This window comes from Harmonia axyridis, chromosome 2 (assembly GCF_914767665.1).
Source record: "Harmonia axyridis chromosome 2, icHarAxyr1.1, whole genome shotgun sequence".
Lineage (NCBI taxonomy): Eukaryota > Metazoa > Arthropoda > Insecta > Coleoptera > Coccinellidae > Harmonia > Harmonia axyridis.
In genome coordinates this window covers 60,293,083-60,316,003 of record NC_059502.1, presented here as the reverse complement: position 1 = coordinate 60,316,003, position 22,921 = coordinate 60,293,083, and the positions used below count along the sequence as shown (strand labels likewise).

Sequence of the window (22,921 nt, the reverse complement as noted above, 5' to 3'; positions counted from 1 at the left end):
TCTCATCTCTATAGTCTTTTCCGTCTTTTCGGATGGCAAATTTATTTTTCGTGAAAAATCTCCCAATGTCAAAATCCTTTCGTCCTCCTGGTTCTATCTCACGATCGTTCCTAGCACATTCCTCTACCCAGCGCCCCGGCTGATTAACGATATTTCGCACTCCTTCAGTTTTATGTATCGCTCTCGCATTATTCCTACATTCCCTTGCGAAATGACCTAATTGACCACACGAAAAACAAATATTCTCAACTTTTTGTCCTCTTTTCCCCCCACTTAATCCAGTATTCCTACAATTTTTCGCAATATGTCCTTTCTTCTCGCATAATTGGCAAGATATTTCAGATTCAATTACCGATATTTTTGAATTAAATGACCTGTATCCCTGAATAATTTTATTTTTCATTTCATGTAATTTTACCAATTCTTCCGCTTTCTCTAAATCCAAATTTTTTTCTAGTAACAAAAACATACCAACCTCCTTCATAATATCTTTTCGAAGTCCCATTTTAAACTGATTTAAAATCAAATCTTTATTTTTCTTTCGCAATCCTATTTCCTCATCCGCTTTTGCCCCGGCTAAATCTTCATTTAATAATTCTGCGCCAATAGTTTTTAATCTGGTACAAAATGTAGATACATCCTCATCTTGTCTTTGTATACATCTACTTGAATTCCACTGACATTCCCCCGGTAATTTTTGCGACGTAAATTTTTCAGTTAGTCTCAATTTTAATTCTGCATAAGTTAATAAATTTAAAGTAACATCCGATTTGAAATAGCTGTATGCTTCGCCTACCAACTTCAGTTTCAATAGAGTGAGGGTTTCGTCCTCACTCCATCCCTCCAATTTTGCCCTTAGTTCCAATTTATCAAAATATCTCAAAACTTTTTTTCCTGAAAAATTTTCCAAGGTAGTCGACATCATTCCTAGCGAATAACGTTGCATATTTACTATTGCCGGATTCACAGGTGGATTTCCGCCTGGTGCATTAACTGAACTTGAAGTAGCGCTGTTAACAGTACCAGGTAGAAGAGGTGTAATCGACATTTTTAATTGAATTTGAATATTGAAAAAAAAATTATAACAATGATACAACCAATACAATATTTTACCTTTACACTTATATATTTGGTATCCCACGTTGATCAACTTTACCTGATAATCCCTAAATTTCTTTCTAACACCGAAAACTGTAAATTCCAAATCTAGCACAAATCTGACTTCAATGTCTACTTGAAACTCTTTTTCAAATTTCGAAAATTAGAGTATAAACCAAAACTTTCTTAAAAATGATTTTATAAGAAAATCACTCCAATTAAAAAAATGTCTTAAAACAAATACCTCTAATGAATTATGAAAATTATTTATTTACTTCTACTTCTAGTTGATTTTAAAAATGAAAATTAACTAAAATATGATTCAGGCCCAACAGCTGATTTTCTGCAACTTCCTAAATAACATACCAAAATATAAAACTATCAGAATCCGACACACTCCTCCACCTCAACAGAAATTATATGTTTTACCCCTGATATGAAAAACAACAATATGCTCAAAATATTTCAAATTCCAAAATATTAATCATACACAAAGAATACAAGGTCTATTCATCCAAAAGTCTCCCAATTCAACAGTTTCTTTCTCAAACTTTACTCTAATACTTCAATGTTATAAATCCTCAAAATTTCAACTATCAGAAATTAACTTTTTGAAAAATATCCGATCCCAGACAGAAAAAAAAATCAAGTATTCTCTTAAGCTATCACCCATTTGTCATATTATCCCAGAGAAACAAAAAACAACTAATATCCCACCAAGCTGTCACCAATTTGTCATAAACGGGTTGGTCAGAGAATGTTGACCACCGTTCATTTATCTCCGGTTGAGATGTTCTTTTAACCCCTGGAAGAGCGGTTTTCCAGAGGTCTCGGAGAATTAATAATTATGTAAGTTCACCAAAGATGTTATACGTAAGTGCGACCCGTCGCTTCAATGGACAGGTCTTATTAGTTGAATTTCTTTCTCTAGGGACAGGATTAGTTTATTGGGTCAATGAAAATCGATTTAAATTTTAAAACTAAATATAATAAAGAAAAATAAAAAATATCCAAAGTTACAATATCCCTTGAAGTGTTGACTCAACGACCAAAATTTTATAAAAAACAAAAAAAAATGTCTACAATAATCTGTTATTCAAACAAACGAAACAATATACCAACTTTGAATTTGGGAGAATCGGGACTACTCAAATAAGCTAATTTTCATCGAAAAAGCATTCAAACATCAACAAATGAAATAAGAATTAATTAGCCAAAAGACTTGCCCTTATCCCACGATGCTAGGTGAGTATTTTAGGCCCTGCCTAAACCTAGTTTTAATTTCTTCAAACTTTTCATTCGAAACGTGTAATTCCTTCCTAATAACTTCACTCCTGATCCGCGAACTCCGATCTAATCTAATTTATTCCAAAGCAAATTCTAAACTTTATCCAAAAAAAAAATAATCCCTATTTTTCTATTTCTGACCTAATTCTTCTTTTCTCAGAGCCAAAACAATCCCTTTTCCTGAATACTTAAAATCTCGAAAATGCACACATATACCAATTTACCGTCTATTTAACTTATCCTTATTAAATATTACTCTAATCTTGAAAAGAAATTATTTTGCTCTAAGTCCGGTTTCGCGACCGACGTTCGAATTCTAAACCCTTCTCAATAAGAGACCCTAAGCGATACTGATTTCTTCTTTCGACCTCCACAAAAATCGTAACCTCGTACTTCTCTAAGACCGCCCCAACAATTGCCCAAATTACCATGCCAATTAGATCATTGGTCAAAAAAATTTTTCATCCTTCTTTAATCTTCCATCAGTAGAACCTACCTCGGCTTCAAACCAGATTTTTCTGTCGATCTCAGCAAGAAATATACTTGGAATATGCCTACAGCCTAACGAATTTTCTGCTGTGTCATATATGACCAAAACGCATTTACTGAACTTGGATAAGCTAATATTTAGTTTATTCGTTCTTATCCGTGAAAGATTTATCGATTTCACCAACGTGGTGTCGAGGCGTGTGGAGACGGTAATTAAGAAAAGCAATAATTGAAAAATAAACATCCGGCTTCTAAACTAATATCGGTTTACATAAGTCGCAATCGATTTGAATTTAACGTATATTCCCTCTGCATAATAATTCCAATAGTTTCAATAATTTCCAAATATCCGATTTACTACAAATGTAGAAAAATTGTCGAAACATGAAGAAAGGTCTTTCAAAAATCCAAAGAACACAAATTTTTCTGTGATTGGGTTTTTACCTGTAGAAAAATAAAGCAGTTTATTTAACTCAGATGAATAAATATACTTCAATTTCGATGTAATTTGTTCTTCTGTTGGAAAATTGGATGAACAACATATTAGGGTCTCCATTCTATCTTCTAAAAATAATATAATTTAAAATATTCTCTTTATATAGGGTGCTATAAAAGTATACAAGTGGCCTTTACCAGCGGACAGTCTAGAAACGCGTGATCTGACAAACGGCTACTTCCAAGGCTTGCCTTCCAATGAACCGATCAGAGTGCTGGTGCGAGTGTACATTGTCAAGGCCAATGATTTGCATCCTCAGGACCTCAATGGAAAAGCTGATCCTTATGTTGTCTTGCAACTTGGTAGCAAGAGGATAAGTGATAAGGAAAATTACGTATCGAAGACACTCAATCCTGTTTTTGGAAAGTGAGTTGAATTGGTTTTTATAATTTATACTTAAGTGAAAATTGGCGATATAAAACCATAAAATTCAGCACATGTTGGTATGGCTTCAGTGATATCAGATACAATATTTTCCTCTTACTATTAATGATTTCGAAGTTTCGAAATTTCAAATTCAAACGATTGAGAATTTTTTTTGAGCTCAGAAAATTTCTTCGAATGAAAATACTGAAAACGGCGTGGTGGAATTCATTTTCTTTTACGGAATAGTTGTATGTGACGATACTTATTACATATAAAAGTTATGTGAGAACCTTTATTTCAATAAAAGAGTGGATTTTGAGAGTGATGATCTCAAAATGAATGAGATTTGGACAGTTGGATAATGGAGCATATATATTTTCAATATAAATATCACAAATACTGATATTTACCACACTAGAAAAAAACAAAATTCGCAGATACCGCAGACCAATACAACACTGTTTCAGAAATATGTATACTCTACTGATCCTAGAACAAAACTGTATCCTTGATGAAGATAAAGATACTTTTGTCCAAGCAGAGCCGTATCTAGGTACTATTGCGCCAGTGGCAATATCTTAGACAGCGCCTCCCATTTTCGAAGATTTTTTTTCATCGATTTCTTTTCTTATGGTATTTTATTTTTCATAACTTAAGTCATATATTTTGTGATTATTTTATGCTTAGTACGCAAAATCTAGGGAAGGCTAGCAATATTTTCAATGTTTCTAGCAAGGGCATAGAAATGGGTGGTAATTATCCCCCCCTCCCAATGTTTCCAAAATATAAAATTTCAGAATTCTCGCAAAGACGAAAAACGAAAATTTGTCCATAAAAAGAACCAATAATCATTTTACTTCCCTCTGAAATCGACACGGAGTACAAAATCGGACCCTTTTACTGCTTATGAGTTTATTATTGCTTTCAAGTTGAGTACTTTTACTGCACTACGAGCACATCTATGTCCAAGGGTTTATTATTTTCCCTTATATATCCGCTTTGTCGGTGTCGCCCCTTATTTGCCATCTGTAATTTTTGCATTCGTAATCGGTATGCACTTAGTCGTTGTTTTCGGTTTTTTGTTTCATTCTCGTCACAAAATTTCAATACTGTAGTTATCAAAGTACTGAACTGAGTAATTCACATCGAAAAATAGTCTGGGCCGTGTTATACAATTTATTGTTATTCCTTCAGATTGAAATTTAATTGTGCAGATATCAGTTTTGAATTGATTACATCTAAACGGTGTTCCTAATGTGTACCAATGAAAATGACAGATTTCTCGGATCATAAATCTGCAAACGCTTTGGTTTTGCGACACCGGTTTTGAGATTGCCTAAAACACCGTTTGGAACCATTTGCAAAAGGCTGGTCTCCATAAGAAGCTCAATATAGGGATACCACACGCAAAAACGCAAAAAAACTAATTAAATCTACCCTTTTTCGAAGCGGTTGGTGACTGGTGGATCACTTACAACAACGTCAAGTGAAAACGGTCGTGTTCGAAACTCGGAGAGTCGGCGGAAATGGTGGCCAAGCTAGGATTGACGACCAGGAAGGTTTTGCTGTGTGTTTGGTGGGATTGGAAGGAAATTATCTAATTTGAGATACTCCCTTACGGCACAACTGTTAACTCAGAAATGGACTGTCAAAAATTGGGCAGTCTGAAGGAAGTAAGATGGCCAATAGGGAGGAATTGTTTTTCATAAGGATATCGCCAGGCCACACACTTCGATAGTGATTCGCCAGAAGTTACGGGAGCTTGGTTAGGAGGTTCTTATGCATCCATCTTTTCGTCCGGACCTAGCACCAAGTGATTACTGTTACAGTCCATGGCGAACAATGTCGAGGGTGAAAAATTCGCTTCAACAGAGGCTTGTCTCAATTTTTTGCCAATAGTGACGAGGGTTTCTATGATAAGAGCATAATGATATTACCTTCAAAATGGCAACAAGTTATCAAACTAAAGGACGTATATTCGACCCAAATTATTCTAACTATAGTAATTGAAGCCACATCAAAATAATCTCCAGAAGAGAAAACGGTTGAATCAAAAATGAAAAAAAAATGCTTTCGCACCTGTTTATACTTTTTTATTGCTAATTTTCCAGAAAATATTTCTTAATAACTTTTTATATACTCAATATACACCAGTGAATAATTTATGATTATTCGAAAATTTTTTCTTAGAGTCTATTAGCATGAGATCACGTAAGCCTGGTATAAAACTCATCTCATAAATATCCATTGGATAATTCAAGTCCGGGACCAAGTTCAACCCATTACTACCATAACCATTAATCAGCGTCAACCTTTCCATAATATAGAATGACGTTTTCGTTCCCACAGGTGTTTTGAGATCGAAGCTACCTTCCCTCAGGACTCGATGTTGACGGTACAAATTTACGATTGGGATCTTCTGGGTTCCGACGATCTCGTCGGAGAAACTAGAATCGACCTCGAGAACAGATTTTACAGCAAGCATCGTGCAACATGTGGTTTCCCAGCGAAATACGAGGAGTAAGTAATTATTTCAGTTCTATTGGTCATTTCTGCACTATCTAGCTTACCGGATTACTCACGGTGTCTGTTGCCTAGATAGCATAGGTATTTTGCCCGCGCCAATTCATTTTTACGAAGAAAACAATGAATATTTCGAATACAAAAAAATTTTTGTATTCGAGAGACATCAAATGAAAATCTTAGTTTTGAGAATTATACAGGGTGTCTGGTGAGGAATGGGACAACGTTTAGGTGGTGATGAGGGATGTCTAAAGGAGTGAGAAAATGCCATTTGAAATCATCTGAGGTACATGGTTCCTGATATACAGGGGGTTTTAGAAAAAATGTGGAAATTTCAAATGACCACAATTCAGGAAATGTGAGAGCTAATCTGATGATTTTTCGTATGAACAAGGATAGAGTCAGTACGAATCTGTTTGAACGAAAAATTTGAAATAAAATCAGATCCGGACTCAGAAATTTCAGTTTTTCTGAAATTAGGTAAAAACAACACCCTGTATGCGGTTTTCAATTTTTTTGACTTCAGATTCTGAGAGAGCAGGAAAAATACTTTTGAACTCAACTGTCATCCCGAATGGCACAAATTTTTCCTGCTTTCTATGACCCTTCGAATGTCAATCTTCCGATTTTCGCTCCTTACATATTATTATTTTCTCGACATTTCAGAATAATGAGATCTCAGATAGTTACTCATAAGAAAAAAAAGGGTCATAAACGAATCAAAAATTTCATAAAAATGATCAAAAAAGCGAAAAACAGTTAACATTTGGAAAATTTACGAACTATTTCTGAAGTACTAATTGATGATTCAGTAGGAACAAGATTAATGATTAATTCTTCAAATATTGTTCAAAATGAAAACCGTCAACTTCTTTTCTCTTAGTCGATCTTTCAGATGAGTTTGGATCATTATTCCTGTTATATCCAAAGTTTCATTTGTCATGTACATATTTCTATCATTAGTCTTGAATCTAGTTGCCAGTTATGTCAATTCTATGGTGTGTTATCATTTATGATGAGAAAAGATAGAGCATTTAGTTATCTGTCAAACTAGTGATTTAATTGTTGATACAATCTTACTTCAATTTGTTGAAAATCATGCCGCACACATTTTTTAATGAAGAGTATGTTGACATGCTTTTGGTGTATGGTAAATGTGATATGAACGGAAGAGCAGCTGAAAGGGAGTATCGTAGACGTTTTCCCAATCGTCGGGTTCCAAATCACAAAATTTTTGCCCGCCTTGTTGCGCATACGAAACAACATGGTACTTTTCCCAGCAAAACAGTTTCTGAAAGACCACATACAATAGAAGAGAATATCCGTGAAAATATTTTAGAAACTGTGCAAAACGATCCGGGAGTAAGTATCAGACGATTGGCTTCAATTCATGAAGTATCGAAATGGTACGTTTGGAATACTCTGAAGAGTGAAAAATATCACCCATATCACCCTCAAGTTGTCCAGCAGTTGGAACCTGGCGATGAGATCGCACGGCTTCAATTTTCCAGGTGGATAAGAAGTCATAGAAGAAATGTTGAAAGAATATTATTCACAGATGAAGCGCAATTTACTCGCGATGGAATAAACAATGCTCGAAATAATCACCTTTGGCATCAACAGAATCCTTTAGCTGTCGTACAAAGACAATCACAGAGACGTTTCAGTGTTAATGTGTGGTGCGCAGTTTATGATAATAATTTAATAGGTCCTCATTTTTTCGAAGAAAGACTCACCGGAGAAATTTATAGAGATTTCCTCATGAATGTTCTTCCTAATTTATTAGGGAATATTAATCAGAGAGGACTTATCTTCCAGCATGATGGAGCACCCCCACATTTCTCAATTTTAGTGAGAAATCATTTGAACGAGGTATATCCAAATAGATGGATAGGTCGTGGTGGTCCAAGAGCATGGCCACCTCGGTCCCCCGACATGACACCATTAGATTATTTCCTTTGGGGACACCTTAAAACTATGGTGTACGGGCGAGAAATAAATACAAGGGAACAATTAATTCAGCGAATAATAGACGCATGTGACGAGATACGAAACAACCCGAATGTGATAAGGAAAGCAGTTTTGAACTTAATGAAAAGAGCAGATAAATGTGTAGAAGTTGGCGGTTTTCATTTCGAACAATATTTGAAGACTTAGTCATTAATTTTCCAAATGTTAACTGTTTTTCGCATTTTTGATAGTTTTTATAAAAGTTTTGATTCATTTATGATCTTTTTTTTTACTTATGAGTAACTATCTAAGATCTCATGTTTCTGAAATGTCGAGAAAATAATATGTAAGGAGCGAAAATCGGAAGATTGACATTCGAAGGGTCATAGAAAGGAGGAAAAATTTGTGCCATTCGGGATGACAGTTGAGTTCGAAAGTATTTTTCCTGCTCTCTCAGAATCTGAAGTCAAAAAAATTGAAAACCGCATACAGGGTGTTGTTTTTACCTAATTTCAGAAAAACTAGAATTTCTGAGTCCGGATCTGATTTTATTTCGAATTTTTCGTTCAAACAGATTCGTACTCACTCTATCATTGTTCATACGAAAAATCATCGGATTAGCTCTCATATTTCCTGAATTATGGTCATTTGAAATTTTCTCATTTTTTCTAAAACCCCCTGTATATCAGGAACCATATACCTCAGATGATTTCAAATGGCATTTTCTCACTCCTTGAGACATCCCTCATCACCACCTAAACGTTGTCCCATTCCTCACCAGACACCCTGTATATGTACGTCGTGTATTAGAAAAATAAGTATTCGCTGAAAATGATGATCAGTAATAACATAATAACACTTTTATAAAGTATTCTCCAATAAAAAAGTTCATTTCGATATTGAAAAAAACGAGTATATTCAGAATATACTTCTCTTTTTTCGTACGCGAAGTAAATAGATCGTAGATATCATACAATAATTTTTACGAGATTACGAGGTTTTAATTGAATGCTTCAATATAGAGAGGCCTATCGAATGCTCTCAAATACCTATGCCGAGAGTGGTTTAAACGCTTTAAGAACCTTGACACTGCGAAAGTGGTCAAGACATACTTAGAAAAAATGAAATAGGTTTTACCCCATTCGCCGTATTTTCTAGACGTTGTTCCCTCGGACTATCACTTGTTTCGATCAATGGCACTCGACCTGGCTGGCCAGCACAGCACAGGATCGCTTCAATAGATGACTAGTTTTTTAACGCCGGATTCGTACGCTGCCCGAAAGATGGGAGAAAGTAGTGACCAGCGATGGACAATACTTTAAATCATAACTGTATAACCAGTTTTTTACAATGAAGACCCGAATTTCGGAAAAAAACGGCGGAAGCAAAGTTGTACGCCTATGTAACATGCATCTATCCGTTTTTCCTTTTGGAGTAAAACTGTTCATAGTAATTGAATGAAGATTTTAGGTTTGGGACGTTCAAAAATACCCTGAAATAGGGCTCTTCAAAACGAAAATTGATACATTGTATTTCGTTCAACGAGACTGATATCTTTTAATTTTGAATGCCTCATACTCTATAAACTTACACAACTTCATTAGTTACATTTCAATTCATGATTATCGACTAAAACAAGTACGCATTCGCCATTTTGTAACATTTTGTCTTGACTTTCGGATAAACACTGAAGGCAGAATCTAGTGAGAATTAAGCATTTCATTCAGCCTAAAAGCAAATTCGTACTCATTATATGTAAAAAATTCATGAAAATTGTTCAAGTACTTCCAGAGATAAGCAGAAACATACAAACATTCAACCTTCACATTTATACCTATCAAGCAAAAATTTCGCACCATTTTTCAATTCAAGGATTACACTTCGTATTAAGATTTGACATTACGAATAGTATAGAGCATATGCAGAAACTAAATCAAGGACAGACTTTAATGCAGATTTCAGTCTCGAAAATTTCATAAATTGATGAACTAATGACATTTCCTTTTCAAGAACAGGACACAATGCTTGGAGGGATCCAATGAAACCAACCCAGATACTGGCAAAACTTTGTAAAGATAACAAAATCGATCCTCCAGTTTATGGAAAGGGGCAGGTTAAGGTGTGCAAACAAGTTTTTACACTTCGAACAGAAGATTACGATAATGGATGTGGTAAAAATGTGGATGAACAGCTGGCACTGAATATACTCAATAAGTATCACCACCTAGCGGAGGTATGTAAAAGTTCATCTAATGAGTGCCTCAGGATTTTGAAGGTGACCATAGAATTTTTTGTTAATTGGGTTAATACAGGACAACATGGCTTCAACATTGCTTTACTATCGATTTACAATCAAAATCAAAGAATTTTGAAGAGGCAATATTGGAGGTCAATAACATTAACCTACTTTCTGCGAAAAATTCCATACCCTGACGTCTCTTCTTAGATAATATTACTGTACTTGGCGATGTTGCTAATAAATTCTCTGATTTCTGGAATTGTCAAAATTTCCAATACAGGTCGTACCTTTTCTATATCTCCTCATTTTTCAAATCACTTTTTTATATTTTGATAGTTACTTTGCCATTCGAGAAGACGACAGAGTATCGAAACAATAAAAATCTGTCATGACGTTCTTGAGTTATGAATGGTGTTTTTTCAGAACACTTTGAGAAAGCAAAATCTTTCAATTTAAAAATTTTTTTTTTAATGCAACTCACAATCATTTTTATTTATTTCAACACTACGGACTAAAGCAGCAATTTTGTTAGTTGTTCTTGAGCAACGCATGCAGTTTCGATTCTTCACATCATTAACATGTTTCAATAGCTCAAATATTCCCACTATTCCAGTCGAGAATGTGCTTAACGATATTCAAAAGTGCATTAGTTTTGCGAACTGTGACTACAAAATTATCACCATTCTTGTAATGAATTATAACAATTTCATTGCGTTATTGAAACGTGTATTGTTCCATGTTTAGTAATGGTATAGTTTTGCTATCAAATGACAGAAAAGGCCAGCTCCAAGTATTCGCTGCCCAGATAGCGGTTTAGGTGTTCAAAATGAAATATATCATTGAAAAAGCCTTCATGAAAATAACCCTAATAATGATCTATTCAGAAGATTGTGTTTTTGATAGGTGTTCATTCATACAATTCAAAATCTTGAACCACTTATTGAATCAATTCTTATGGTTTTTACGATGAACTAATAATGAATAAAACAATTTGAATTGTCAATTAGCCATTAATCATTTTTAAAACATGGCACAGAATAGCAAATAGCAATCTCCGAACATAATCCCGATTTAAAATACAAAAGAAAAATAATTTCCCAACAAGAAAGTACAAATAATTTTCCACAACATAGACCTTCACACAACAATGTAAAAATAATTTATCAACTACATACCTTTGGGTATTAGTAATGGAAAATAATTTTCTAACGACATATTCTTCGAAATAACAAAGTAAATCTCATTTTCTAAGAATACGTATACATTTACATACATAAAGTAAAGATCCTCATCCAAACAATATACCCTTTCAAATAACAATGCAAAAATCATTTTCCAACAATATACCCTTCCAAATAACAAAGAAAAATCGTTTTCCAACAATAAACCCTTCCAAAAACAAAGCAATAATCATTTCCCAACAATATACCCTTCCAAATAACAAAGAAAAATCATTTTCCAACAATAAACCCTTTCAAAAACAAAGCAAAAATCGTTTTCCAACAATATACCCTTCTAAAAACAAAGAAAAATCATTTTCCAACAATATACCCTTTCAAATAAAGCAAAATCATTTTCCAACAATATACCCCTCCAAATAATAAGGAAAAATCATTTTTCAACAATAAACCCTTCCAAATAACAGAGCAAATATAATTTTCCAACAATATACCCTTCCAAATAACAAAGAAAAATTATTTTTCAACAATAAACCCTTCCAAATAACAATGCAAAAATCTTTTTCCAACAATATACCCTTCCAAAAACAAAGAAAAATCATTTTCCAACAATAAACCCTTTCAAAAACAAAGCAAAAATCATTTTTCAACAATTTACCCTTCCAAATAACAAAGAAAAATCATTTTCCAACAAAATACCCTTCCAAAAACAAAGCAAAAATCATTTTCCAACAATATACTCTTCCAAATAACAAAGAAAAATCATTTTCCAACAATAAACCCTTTCAAAAACAAAGCAAAAATCTTTTTCCAACAATATACCCTTCTAAAAACAAAAAATATTCTTTTTCCAACAATATACCCTTCCAAATAAAGCAAAATCATTTTCCAACAATAAACCCTTCCAAAAACAAAGCAAAAATCATTTTCCAACAATTTACCCTTCCAAATAACAAAGAAAAATCATTTTCCAACAATAAACCCTTCCAAAAACAAAGCAAAAATCATTTTCCAACAATATACTCTTCCAAATAACAAAGAAAAATCGTTTTCCAACAATAAACCCCTCCAAAAACAAAGCAATAATCATTTTCCAACAATATACCCTTCCAAATAACAAAGAAAAATCATTTTCCAACAATAAACCCTTTCAAAAACAAAGCAAAAATCTTTTTCCAACAATATACCCTTCTAAAAACAAAAAAAAATCATTTTCCAACAATATACCCTTCCAAATAAAGCAAAATCATTTTTCAACAATATACCCTTTCAAATAACAATGCAAAAATCATTTTCCAACAATATACCCCTCCAAATAATAAGGAAAAATCATTTTCAACAATAAACTCTTCCAAATAACAGAGCAAATATAATTTTCCAACAATATACCCTTCCAAATAACAAAGAAAAATAATTTTTCAACAATAAACCCTTCCAAATAACAATGCAAAAATCTTTTTCCAAGAATATACCCTTCCAAAAACAAAGAATAATCATTTTCCAACAATAAGCCCTTCCAAAAACAAAGCAAAAATCATTTTCCAACAATATACCCTACCAAATAAAGCAAAATCATTTTTCAACAATATACCCTTTCAAATAACAATGCAAAAATCATTTTTCAACAATATACCCCTCCAAATAACAAGGAAAAATCATTTTACAACAATAAACCCTTCCAAATAACAGAGCAAATATCATTTTCCACCAATATACCCTTCCAAATAACAAAGAAAAATTATGTTTCAACAATAAACCCTTTCAAATAACAATGCAAAAATCATTTTCCAACAATATACCCTTCCAAATAACAAAGAAAAATCATTTTCCAACAATAAACCCTTCCAAAAACAAAGCAAAAATCATTTTCCAACAATATACCCTTCCAAATAACAAAGAAAATTCATTTTCCAACAATATACCCTGCCAAATAACAGAGTACAAATCATTTTCAACAATATACCCTTCCAAATAACAACAAACGACCCCTCACTCAAATAACTCCAACGTAAAGGAATCTTTTTCCTGAGTTCCCCAGAACAAAACCCAACCAGAACAATAATGAAGTTACGTGTGGTACAATTAATCACCCTGTTAATTATTGAACAGATCGGTTGTCCCCTGGTCCCGGAGCACGTCGAGACCCGACCGCTCTACAACCCCGAAAAACCGGGGATCGAGCAGGGAAAATTGGAAATGTGGGTAGACATGTTCCCGAAGGATATGCCGCTGCCTGCAGCACCCGTCGAGATAGCTCCTCGTAAACCGTGCAGCTACGAATTGAGGGTAGTCATCTGGAACACGGACGAGGTGGTGTTGGAGGACGACGCTTTCTTCACCGGTGAAAAGATGTCTGATATTTACGTTAAGGGGTAGGTCTATGTTTTTTTTGAGCACTCGTTCACCGAACAGATCGCTCGATAATTTTGTCCCAATGTGTGTTTTTTTAGAATTTCGAGTCGGGAATGGTCTCAAACCATATAAAGGGTGTTTTTTTTAGAGCTATAGAACTTTAAATTGCAACAAAACAACGATGGATCATTCGATTGACATGAATTTTATTTATCCGCAAGATATACTTGCGGCATTACATTTTAAATAATATGATTCTGGCATATGACCGCCACGACTGGCTCGGATGTAGTCCAATCTGGACGTCCAATTTTCGATGACTTTTTCCAACATTTGTGGCCGTATATCGGCAATAACACGGCGAATTTTGTCTTCCAAATGGTCAAGGGTTTGTGGCTTATCCGCATAGATAGACCAATGACTTTACATAGCCCCACAAAAAGTAGTCTAACGGTGTTTAAATCACTAGATCTTGGAGGCCAATTCACAGGTCCAAAACGTGAAATTAGGCGGTCACCAAACGTGTCTTTCAATAAATCGATTGTGGCACGAGCTGTGTGACATGTTGCGCCGTCTTGTTGGAACCACAGCTCCTGGACATCATGGTTGTTCAATTCAGGAATTAAAAAGTAGGTAATCATGGCTCTATACCGATCACTATTGACTGTAACGTTCTGGCCATCATCGTTTTTGAAGAAGTACAGACCAATAATTCCACCAGCCCATAAAGCGCACCAAACAGTCAGTTTTTCTGGATGTAACGGTGTTTTGACATACACTTGAGGATTAGCTTCACTCCAATAGCGGCAGCTTTGTTTGTTGACGTAGCCATTCAACCAGAAGTGCACTTCATCGCTAAACAAAATGAAATGGACGTAGTGCGCGATACGTATTCCGCACAGAACCATTATTTTCGAAATAAAATTGCACCATTTGCAAGCGTTGTTCAGCCGTGAGTCGGTGAGTCTATTCATAATGAATTGCCAAACAAAACCGAGAATAAATCACTTGACAGCTGTTAAATCGGTCGCTATCTTGAACAGTAATGCCAACTCAAAGTTATATACCTCGGAAAAAAAACACCCGTTACATAGGCGTACAACTTTGCTTCCGCCATTTTTTTTCGAAATTCGAGGCTTCATTGAAAAAAAACTGGTTATACATTTATGATTCAAAGTATTATCCATCCGGAAATGCTTGGTCAGCCAGACCGTGTGTCATTGATCGAAACAACTGATAGTTCGGGTGGGGTAGGACTTCCCATTTCAACGTTTCCAAGTATGTCTTGAACACTTTCGCAAAATGGAATCGAGCATTCTCATGCTTTAAAATCACTTTATCATATCTTGGTATCGTGGCCGTTTTACTTTCAATGGTCGGCTTAAACGCATTAATTGCGTTCGATAACGATCACCTGTGATTGTTTCAGTCTGTTTTAACAACTCATAATTCACCACTACGCCGAGCTAGTCCCACCAAATACTGAGCATGACCTTGGAACCGTAAATATTCGGTTTGGCCGTCGACGTGGAATCATGACCGGTATATACCCATGATTTTATGCGTTTGGAATTATCGTAATGAACCCATTTTTCGTCTCCAGTCACAATGCGATGCAGAAATCCCGTCCATATTTGCCTTGCAGGCAGCTGTTCACAAGCAAATAAAGACCGTTCAACATCTCTCGGCTTGAACTTCTACGGTACCCAATTTCCTGTTTCTGAATCATTCCCATAAATTTCAGATGTTTTGAAATGGCTTTTTGCGTCACTCCCAAGGATCCTGCCAATTCTTGTTGCGTTTGACACGAGTCTTGATCAAGTGATGCCTCCAATTTTGCAACTTCGAAAATGTTCCTTCTTCCACCGCCATGCTGGTCTTCGACGTCAAAATTACCATTCTTGAAGTGTTGAAACTACTTTCGGTACGTTATTTCACAAATCGCGGCCTCACCATAGATATTCGATAGCTTTTGAGAGCCTCAGCCCCAGATTTCTTCATATTAAAGCAGAACATTAAAACCTCCCGCAAATGACGAGAATTTGGCTCGTAAGCTGAAATGTATAATGCAAACACAAATCGACTGATATTTCGATGGCGTTATGTTAACAAATACCTAAGCTTATTGTATGTCATCTACGATCTACTTATTTCGACTAACACTACCGCTATAACATAACCATCTATTGCAAAACGGTGGAAGCAAAGTTGTATACACCTAATATTATTACATGTAAATAAGTATCTAATTGTATATTATTGAATAAAGTATAGGGGTGTCTGGCAGGAGATAGCAACTGTCATAAGTGTTTGGAATTGGATGATGAGTTGTCTTAAGTTATACCGAAATATTAAAAAAATTGAGCTTTATACTTTAACGAATTTATGGTATAAGGTGTGTGAATAAGTCTTTCCCGTTTTTTTTCAAATTTTGAGCCTTTATTGTGAAAAAATGGTTACAAATGAATTATTGAAAGTATTGGCCATCGCTAGCTACAACTTTTCCCCATCTTTCTGGCAACATACGAATCCCGTTGCAAAAAAATTCGACCGGTTTGGCCTCTATCCAGTCATCCACCCATTTTTTGGCTTCCTCGTAGGAATGGAAGTGCTGGTCAGCCAGGCCATGCGTCATCGATCTGAAGAGATGGTAATCAGACGGAGCAATGTCTGGACTATACGGCGGGAGGGGTAGGACTTCCCATTTGAGCGTTTCTAAGTACGTTTTCACCGGCTGTGCAACATGTGGGCGAGCATTGTCATGTTGCAAAATAACTTTGTCGTGCCTGTCGGAGTATTGTGGCCGTTTTTCTCGCAGTGCGCGGCTCAAACGCATCAATTGTCGTCGATAGACCTCGCCTGTGATCCTTTCATCCGGTTTCAGAAGCTCATAGTAAACCACACCTAGCTGGTCCCACCATATACAGAGCATGAGCTTGGCGCCATGAATATTTGGCTTGGCCGTCGATGATGATGCATGGCCGGGTAGTCCCCATGATTTTCTTCGCTTCTGATTATCGTAACGGATCCACTTTTCATCGCCAGTCACGATACGATGCAGAAAACCCTTTCTTTTATGTCGCTGAAGCAGCTGTTCGCAAGTGAAAAAACGCCGTTCGACGTCTCTCAGCTTCAGTTCGTACGGCACCCAATTTCCTTGCTTTTGGATCATTCCCATGGCTTTCAAACGCTTGGAAAGGGTTGTTCGGTCAACTCCCATGCTTCAGCAAGTTCTTCTTGCGTTTGACACGAATCTTCATCAAGCAAAGTCGCCAATTCTTGATCTTCAAAGATTTGCGGCCGCCCGGAACGCTCCTTGTCTTCCACGTCGAAATCGCCACTTTTGAAGCGTCGAAACCATCCGCGAACACTTGAATCATCGACACAACCTTCTCCATAAGCTTCCTGATGCAACCGATGCGCCTCGTCAGCAGATTTCTTCAAATTGAACCAATAAAGTGAAACTTCCCGCAAATGACGTCGATTCGGCTCAAATTTCGACATTTTCACGATTTCAAAAATTTATGATGCGAAAAAATTTCTACTAATGTGTTAGTGTGGAATTGTTGACAGATGAATAAGCTTTGATTATGACATATGTAACCATTAAATACTCGCACAGTATTGGTGGCGCCATCTCTTACAAAAAACGGGAAAGACTTATTCACACACCTGATATTATTTTATACATCTACTACCTTTTGTCTGCCAAGGTGCCACAACCTAAACTCTATAGTCGCTGGCCGTCTGTGTAGGGGACATGCACATTAATACTTTCAGCTTTTTTTATTTGTATATTGTTCTATTATTTTTAGTACATTTTTCAGTACGTTTTTGGACTCACAAAGAAGATTTATTGAAAAGATATTTCACCACTTTTTACAATTGTAGAATGGCAAAACACACTAGAGTAGAAACAAACAAAATGGGGCACAATAAAACTCTAAATGAAATTAGTAAGTGTTAAAGTCATGCGGCAGTTTATAAATAGCGTTAACTTTGTGGCCGAAAAAATTTCCGCATCTTTATGAATATATTTTATACAGAGTCTGCTCTAGATGGAGGAATTCCAAATTACTTCTATCGTCGAAAAAAAAACAATTTCTTCATTGCCTGAATTCCAAAATGAAAACACGAAACTTTCATTCTTTTACAGATGGTTGAAGGGACCAGAAGACTGTCAATCAACTGACATACATTATCGCTCATTGACTGGAGAAGGAAACTTTAATTGGAGATTTATATTTCCATTCGATTATCTGGAAGCGGAACAGAAAATTGTTATTACCAAAAAAGAATCCATGTTTTCATGGGATGAGACTGAAAGCAAAATACCGGCAAGATTGGAGCTGCAAGTATGGGACGCAGATCATTTTTCTGCAGATGACTTTCTAGGTGAGAACAAATTTATTTCTACTTCAGTTATATTTGCTAGGCATGAGATTTCTTATTTATTAAGATTTACACCTCGTTTAAAATGCAGAACTAAAGAAAATTCAAAAAAAATCCATAAAAAAAATGTATACATCCGACTAGATTGAAATTCACTTTGAATATGTAAAATAACCACTTGAATGTTTTTACTCACCTGAATAAAGATTTGTCGTAAATTTGAAATTCTTCACTCTTTGCACTCATTTCCCTCGTAGGTAATATAACATTGGACCTAAATAAATTCCCAAGGGGTGCAAAATCCGCAAAACTGTGCACCCTGGATATCTTAAAAAACGACGGGTCGGTTCCTATGGTGAACATCTTCAAACAGAAAAGAATCAAAGGATGGTGGCCTTTCTTCGTGAAGAAAGATGATAACGATGAAATGGAACTGACCGGAAAAGTTGAAGCTGAATTTCATCTGGTGACCGCTGAAGAAGCTGAGAAAGCCCCTGTTGGAGCAGCAAGGAATGAACCCGAACCCTTGGATAAACCAAAGTGAGTAATATTCTAACCGTTTCTCTTACCATCTAACTCGATAATAATTTCAATGCATCAAAGACGAAGAATAAGTTTTATCAATACTAGATACTAACTCTGAATTATTCTACCCCAAGCTTAATCTGTAATACTAGGTACAAGTGGCAATAAAGACAAGTTTAAAAAAAAAATACAAAAAGAAAAAGGAGTACGATTTACAAGTGTGTAATATCATACGATATTAATTATCTATCTGGTTAATGTATCAGCAAAACTGCCATCAACATAACAATTGTCAAACAGAAGATTTTCACGTTATTACGTAGGAATCATAATCAAAAGTAACTCAAGGAGAATGCATGTCATCGAGGGAGAGTAGCGATATACCGGTTTCACCCTTATTAGGGATCATCAGTACTGCATAGCTCAACCCAAGATGACAAACAACGAAATAGCAGGCACCTTATTGAACGCTGGCAGATGCAAAGCAGTATGATTACTGCTATGCTACTTTGCTACTGGCTTTTTAAATATTGAAAAAGTAGTACCTAATGTTTAGAAAGAACCTCGCATTGCATCAAAGGGAAATTGGCTTTTCGTGAATTTGGTCCTTTTTTATATGTTGTAGAACTCTGGATGATGATCAAATGTCTTCATTGCATCACCGTCCTGAATACACCTGTTCAGATTATATAGGGTGCTGAAAATATCTTCTCTAAAATTTCAAATTACCATTGTGAAAAAACCTTTTCGAGTGTACAGGGCGTTTCCAAATTAGACGTGAACCTTGAAGGAGGAGTTAGTATCACTCATTTGAGGTCGATAGAGCCATATTTATTGATAACTGAAACTCAATATTTTCCAAGATATTTAAGTTCTTGCGTTTTTTAAGAAATGGTTCACCTTACTTCATTTTTCAACAATTTTTTCTACGTTGAACAAGTTTGATTTAAATTTTGGGTTATTTTTTATCAGAAAAAGATATGTATGAAAAAAGCAAAACTAATAGATGTTGAATAAGAATTAGTATGATTTGAAAGTTGGTATATCAAGAGAAGATTAGTAATTTTTTCCAATTCTCTTTACAAAATCCTTCCAACTCTTTCTTTTTGTTTTATTATTATTCGTTCAACTGTGTCTCGTTGTTCCTCATATTTTTCACATTGTAGGTGCTTTTTTTTTCAGAAATAATTAATGCTACCATTTTTTCTTTTTCTCTCCAATCTGTACTTCTAAGCATTTTTTGAGTCACAGATAGGTGACTGGTATTCAACCACTTCTCAAATGATTACAGAAAAATTGGTTATGAATGAAATTTCTAATGTTTTTGAGTCACAACTTAAGTAAGAGTTTAAAATGAAAATGTATTTTTCCTTACACATGAACAAATAATTCAAAGTCATGAAATTCAGTTGAATTTTGTGTTTTACTTGACACAGTTATTGTTGCTCCTAAAATCCCAAGAAAAACTTATTCTTTGTCCATCAGCTGGCTTCCTTAACAAACTAACAATACTAAAATATTTCTAGCCGACCAGACGCATCCTTCGTGTGGTTCATGAATCCACTAAAATCCATGAAATACGTCTTGTGGCACAATTACAAATGGAAAATCTTAAAATTTCTCATAATAGCCGGAGTGGCAATAATGATTTTGCTCTTCTTTTATGCCATACCTGGTTATTCTGTGAAACGAATCATGGGTGCTTAAGTTAATCCACTATCACATTAATATAAAATAAGTACAAAACAATAAATTGTTATAATATTGTAAATTATAATTGTAAATTCCATTACTCTGTAAAATATTTTCATTCAATTCACATAATAAATTTCAATTCATCAAACGCTTATAAGTTTATTGCAAGTATTCCAATGGAGGAAAAGGCAAGTATCATAATTAATTTTTTGCAGGTCTTCTTGATTCAAGCCATTAGCCATTACAATTTCAGTATATTTAAATTTTTCACCTTTTCATCGTTATTATGTCATTCTGATTTAATGGAAATTCTCACGCTGCTTAGCACTAATTAACTAGTTCTCATGAAGAGAAAAAAGCTTTTTTCGAAACTAAAATCTGCTGAATTACTGATAATGAATTTTAACTTCTTGAACTTTATAAAAACATTTTTCATTTTATCATAACTAGAATACAATGAGACGCTTTCCAAGAGCTATTATAATAAGCTAAAACAATATTTTTTGTCAGGTCAAATATTAGAGCTAAATAATTTTCATGACTTATTTTTTTTTCCAGTCGGCCAGAAACATCGTTCATGTGGTTCAGCAATCCCCTAAAATCTCTGCAGTATATTATATGGCAGAACTACAAGAAAACTATTGTTAAAGGATTATTTTTTATTGCATTATTTGCACTTATTCTATTATTTTTATACAGCTTACCAGGATACACTGCCCAAAAATTATTGAATTCCATATAAGAATTTAAGCTTAAGATTACACCCACCTGAATGGACGACGCCCTTTGTTTATGCTTGAATGTTATTTTTTTTCATAATTATACTTTACATTTGTTGATAAGTAATAAATAAATAAAAGTCATTTTGAATTGAGGTTGTTCTTTATTTCACTTGTTTCCATTAATCCATTAATCAGTTAGATTAGACCGTTATACATTTATGACGATTCACTAGTTATTAGAACCCATTCCCACTAGCGCAGCTAGTGGAGGCTTTGAGGCTGATGCGCCCTCAAAAATACCAAGAATTCAGAGTAAGTTTGTCAATAGAATAGTGTATTCCAAAGCAAGTTGCAGAATGGGAACACTAGAATGTTGGAATTGCCTTCTGCAACGAGTATTAGACGATATTTTCTCTATTTCAGTCAAGTTTTGTGAAATATTGTCGAAATTCAATGAAAAATGCAGATAATATCTCCTAGTGACTTTTGTATTGTATCTTGGCAGTTGGTGTGACTGTTACAAAAATTTACAGATTACGGAATTTGAATATGAATCGTACATTTAGAATTTTGAAATAATTTACAATTTCGCATTAAATTCGTAAATTATGTCTGACGAAATCGATTTAACACCACCAGAATATAGAGAAAGTGCAAATAATGTTGCAAATCATTTCATTGTAGGTATCCAAATTATATTATATTGACATTTAGTGACGTTTGTTGAAATTTGATAGGATTGGAAGTCAGTAGGGACAACCACAAAACGAAAAATATAATTGAAAACGATGCTCTAATGAGTTCATTATAGCACTGTGTTTAGAACTGTAATGAACTCATTAAGATACTGAAATAGAGAAAAATAATTCATAAAGCCGACGATGTTGACGATAGATGATGGAATTGCTTAGTTATAAACAATATCTGGCATCAAAATTTGATTGATTAACAGTTTCCTCAAACATCAATCAATCTTTTACATGTTTGATTGATCAGAGTAATAAGTCTTCCACTGATTTCAAAGAATTAACAAAATTATTTAAAATGGATTTAGAAACAGAGACAACGAAATAACCCTTGAATTCAAGATGTGGAAGAAGGAATTATGGAGAATTTCCGGTTTAGTGCAAGCCTCCCATCGATTTACTGTTGAAATTCCTGCACCTCAATTTTTTATTAAGTGGAAGTTTTTGTGATATAGGTAAGCATGGCGACACAAATATTTGGTAGTATACATAATAGGAATAACCTATATGATGTTATTAGAATTTCTAGTCGGGTTTGACCATTTCCCGACCAGATTTGTTAATATTATGGCTCCAGAAGTTTTGAAAGAAATTTATTAGGAACTAAGAAGAATGTTTTTATATACATTGGCGATAAACCGCTCAGTAAAAAGATCATTTTTAGCTCTAAAACGGATATTTACTTTGTAGCATGTGCGTTGAAGATGAGATGTGTCGAATTAATGTTGAAGAACAGCAAGAAAATAGTATATTGTGCAACAAGTGGGGAAAATCCAACTTTTCTTGCGAGTGTGGAAGTTTTTGGCACGAGCCTGAAAGGTGAGTGCCGCAACCACACGAGCGAGAAAAAGACTTTCTCCACA

The 22,921-nt window shown here is 34.8% G+C and overlaps 1 protein-coding gene across 6 annotated transcripts in view; it reads left to right on the top strand.

Moving 5' to 3' along the window:
- LOC123673941 (otoferlin-like) overlaps window positions 1-21,456 on the top strand; it is a 218,658-nt gene extending 197,202 nt beyond the window's left edge. For 3 of the 6 annotated variants that reach the window (XM_045608718.1, XM_045608716.1, XM_045608719.1), the window contains 7 exons: window positions 3,477-3,736; window positions 6,086-6,256; window positions 10,220-10,442; window positions 13,736-13,998; window positions 18,135-18,373; window positions 18,628-18,910; window positions 21,149-21,405. In XM_045608718.1, coding sequence (XP_045464674.1) covers window positions 3,477-3,736; window positions 6,086-6,256; window positions 10,220-10,442; window positions 13,736-13,998; window positions 18,135-18,373; window positions 18,628-18,910; window positions 21,149-21,332 — 1,623 coding nt within the window. In that variant the 3' untranslated portion in view covers window positions 21,333-21,405. Of the gene's footprint in view, window positions 1-3,476; window positions 3,737-6,085; window positions 6,257-10,219; window positions 10,443-13,735; window positions 13,999-18,134; window positions 18,374-18,627; window positions 18,911-20,421; window positions 20,685-21,148 lie in introns of those variants that run through there. The other 3 variants (XM_045608720.1, XM_045608717.1, XM_045608715.1) reach the window with 2 other exon arrangements.
- The last annotated feature ends 1,465 nt before the right edge of the window (window positions 21,457-22,921 follow it).